Source organism: Lathyrus oleraceus, chromosome 2 (genome assembly GCF_024323335.1).
Source record: "Lathyrus oleraceus cultivar Zhongwan6 chromosome 2, CAAS_Psat_ZW6_1.0, whole genome shotgun sequence".
Taxonomy (NCBI): Eukaryota; Viridiplantae; Streptophyta; class Magnoliopsida; order Fabales; family Fabaceae; genus Lathyrus; species Lathyrus oleraceus.
In genome coordinates, this window is record NC_066580.1 from 181580051 (window position 1) to 181583043 (window position 2993).

At 41.6% G+C, this 2993-nt stretch overlaps 1 protein-coding gene across 1 annotated transcript; it reads left to right on the forward strand.

The window, feature by feature from the left end:
- Positions 1-503: 503 nt before the first annotated feature.
- LOC127122518 (uncharacterized) lies at positions 504-1346 on the forward strand. Its single transcript, XM_051052838.1, has one exon. It carries the CDS (start codon positions 504-506, stop codon positions 1344-1346), a length of 843 nt encoding a protein of 280 aa, XP_050908795.1.
- The last annotated feature ends 1647 nt before the right edge of the window (positions 1347-2993 follow it).

Sequence of the window (2993 nt, forward strand, 5' to 3'; positions counted from 1 at the left end):
TCCCTGAAATCACAATGTACTCTGCTACACGCTTGTGGGATTCTTTTTTCCTCTAACTCATCATGTGGTAGTTCATTTGATTGCAAATAGCATATGCTAGGCATCATCCAACTAATAGTTTGGGTGACTTCAAAGGCATTTATCTTGCCCGCATAAATACTAGGGGGGATGAGATTTTTCTGAATTATAGTGCATTTCTACCCCGTGTTCTTTGAGCTAGAGAGCTTGGAAAGAAGGTTCGCTTTGAAATTCTTCTCCCTTGGCACATATATTATCTCAAATGTTTTGAAGTGTTCTAAAAAGTCACATACCATTTTTAGATACTTGATGAGCTAGGTATCCTTTGGTTGATATTCCCTAACAACTTGATTTTCCTACAATTGGAGTCGTTTTTGGCTTGCATATGCATTTCTTTTCCAGGAATCCAAGAGTCCAGTTTGTTGACTTAGCATTCAAAGAGAAACATGAATCCCGAGTGAAAGAACATTCACAATTACAAGTTCATGGAACCTCAATTGGTTGTCTTGAGAGGACTTGGGGCATATCTAGATCTGGGACACAAAGATGACTTCAAGACGTCCTATGACAACCTTTTAGGCATCCTGAACACCGAAGTCAACATCACTGATGTGCACACTCTAGTGCAATTCTACGATCCTCCGCTAAGATGCTTTACATTCCAAGATTACCAGTTGGCACCTACATTGGAAGAGTATTCACATATTATAGGTATTAGGATCAAGAACAAAGTGCCTTATGTTCGCACTAAGGAACTTCCCAAATATAAAGACCTTGCTGAAGCTCTCCACATATGGAGGAAGGAAGTGGAATTGAACTTGAAACCTAAGGGTGGAATTCATGGCTTCACCTCAAAGTTTCTAGTTGACAAAGCTATTGCCTTCGCCGAAGCTGGGAGTTGGACGACCTTCAACACCAATCTAGCTCTACTAATCTATGGGATCGTATTGTTTCTAAATATGGAAGAATTCGTAGATTTGGCTGCTATTCACATCTTCCTAACTCAGAATCCTATTCCTATTCTTCTTGCTGATACTTACTACTCCATCCATGTGAGGACCCAAAAGAAGAAGGGAACCATTGTTTGCTGTACCCCTTTGCTGTATAGATGGTTTATTTCGCATCTACCCAGTAAAGGCTCTTTTATTGAGAACAAAGATAACCTAAAATGGTCCCAGCGGATCATGTCTTTGAACGCCGAAGACATCTCTTGGTATTCTCGAATCTACAACATTATCAAGCTTATCCTCAACTGTGGTGATTTACCTAATGTACCTCTTCTTGGTACAAAAGGGGGAATAAACTATAATCCGAGGTTAGCACTATAACAATTGGGATACTCTATGGTGGACAAGCCTAATCTCAAGAGTGTGGAAGGTTTCGTCTTATATGAAGGGGTCGATGAGCCAGAACTAGTCAAGAGGATTATCAAGGCTTGGGGAGAAATTTGTCCTCAAGGAAGAGCAGAAATGGGTAAGAAGAATTGTGTTCCCAAGGAAGCTTACACCAGATGGGTCAAAGACAAAGTTAGTGAGATTTTGTTGTTGTTCCCGCCTGAACCGTCCCTGAACGTCAAGCCTCTTGAGCCAGTAATCCATCAAAATTCTGAAGTCGAAGAATTGAAAAAGGCTATTAAGACCCTAGAGAAAGAGAATGTTGATCTCAAATCTAGGCTTGGTAAGATCTCCTTGGAGAAAGAAACTTTGAAGTTCAATCTGAATCAGAAGAGAGATAAAGTGCGTCAAGCAGATGACGAGGTGCAAACAGAGGTATTCAAAAGAATCAAAGTGGGTGACACACTCAAAGGGACTTATGCCAGTTTGACAGCCAAAAAGAAACAATTAGCCGAGACTCAATATCGGGCTAGCAAGGCGGAGCTCAATCACATAGAACAAACCAAGAAACTCCAAAGCCTACTAGAAGCTTACAAGAAAGAGCTGAAGGATGAGCAAAGCCGCACCAAGCAGCTAGAAGTCACTCTTCGCCAGAATTAGTACGACCTAAACCAGAGACTTGAAGAGATCCGCGAGCTAAAAGAGCAATCACATAAGAACCTGGAAGGCACCAGCCTACTCCCACAAGTGAATGGATATCCTGAAGATCTCCCCAACCGAGAGAAAACAGTTGTGAGCAGCGTTCCAAGCAAACTTGATCACGACTTACCACCTGAAGGGAGTGAGATATTGGGAAAATGAGGCGCATGTCTGTCCCCAAAGTCTCAGACTTATTACGAAGAGTTGTTGTCAAGATGTTTCTAATTACTGCTCTTTAAGTTTGATTTGTAATTCACTAGGTTGATGTCTGATAGGATCAATGTTGAGACGCTTGTAGCCCAGTGGCAACTCTCTGATATGTACTTGTATTCTGTTTTCTTGATATATGAATAAAAGAGTTTCTTGGCTATTGGCTTCATAAGTTGTCTCTCTATATGCTTTATATTTTCTTATGTTGATAAGCAGACTCACGGATTCCTTGGAAATGTTTTCCTTTACAAAAAATGAATATAACATAAAAAATATATGTACATCAACCTTTTGCATACATACATGCATTCACGCATTTATTTGTCATAAGCCACCAAAAAACAAAATGCTTACTCTCACCGTTTTTCCACAGCAATAATGACGACTCGTCATCAATACTTCACGCGCTTAAACAAATCAAGGATAATGGCTGATTACGAAGCTGACAATGCTGTTGTCCGTGAATCCCTCGCCCAGGTTCAAGGTTAGATGAACCTCTTCAGGGGCAACATGGAGACCATTATGGAAATTCTCCAAACTCAGAGGGCTCCTACCTCTGCTGCTGCCAATGTCACCCATACTACTGGGGTGACTAATCCTACTCCTGCTGTTAGCACTACCGTCGAAACTCCGACGGAGACTGTGGTGCCAACCACTGGGAACCATCAACTGGTCCCTGCTGACACAACTAGGCTTGCTGCTGCATACCCTTGGGGAATGCCCCCATACTTT

Bases quoted from the DNA above. Each gene is read 5' to 3' on its own strand.
- LOC127122518 (XM_051052838.1), top strand. From the start codon at position 504: ATGGAACCTCAATTGGTTGTCTTGAGAGGACTTGGGGCATATCTAGAT.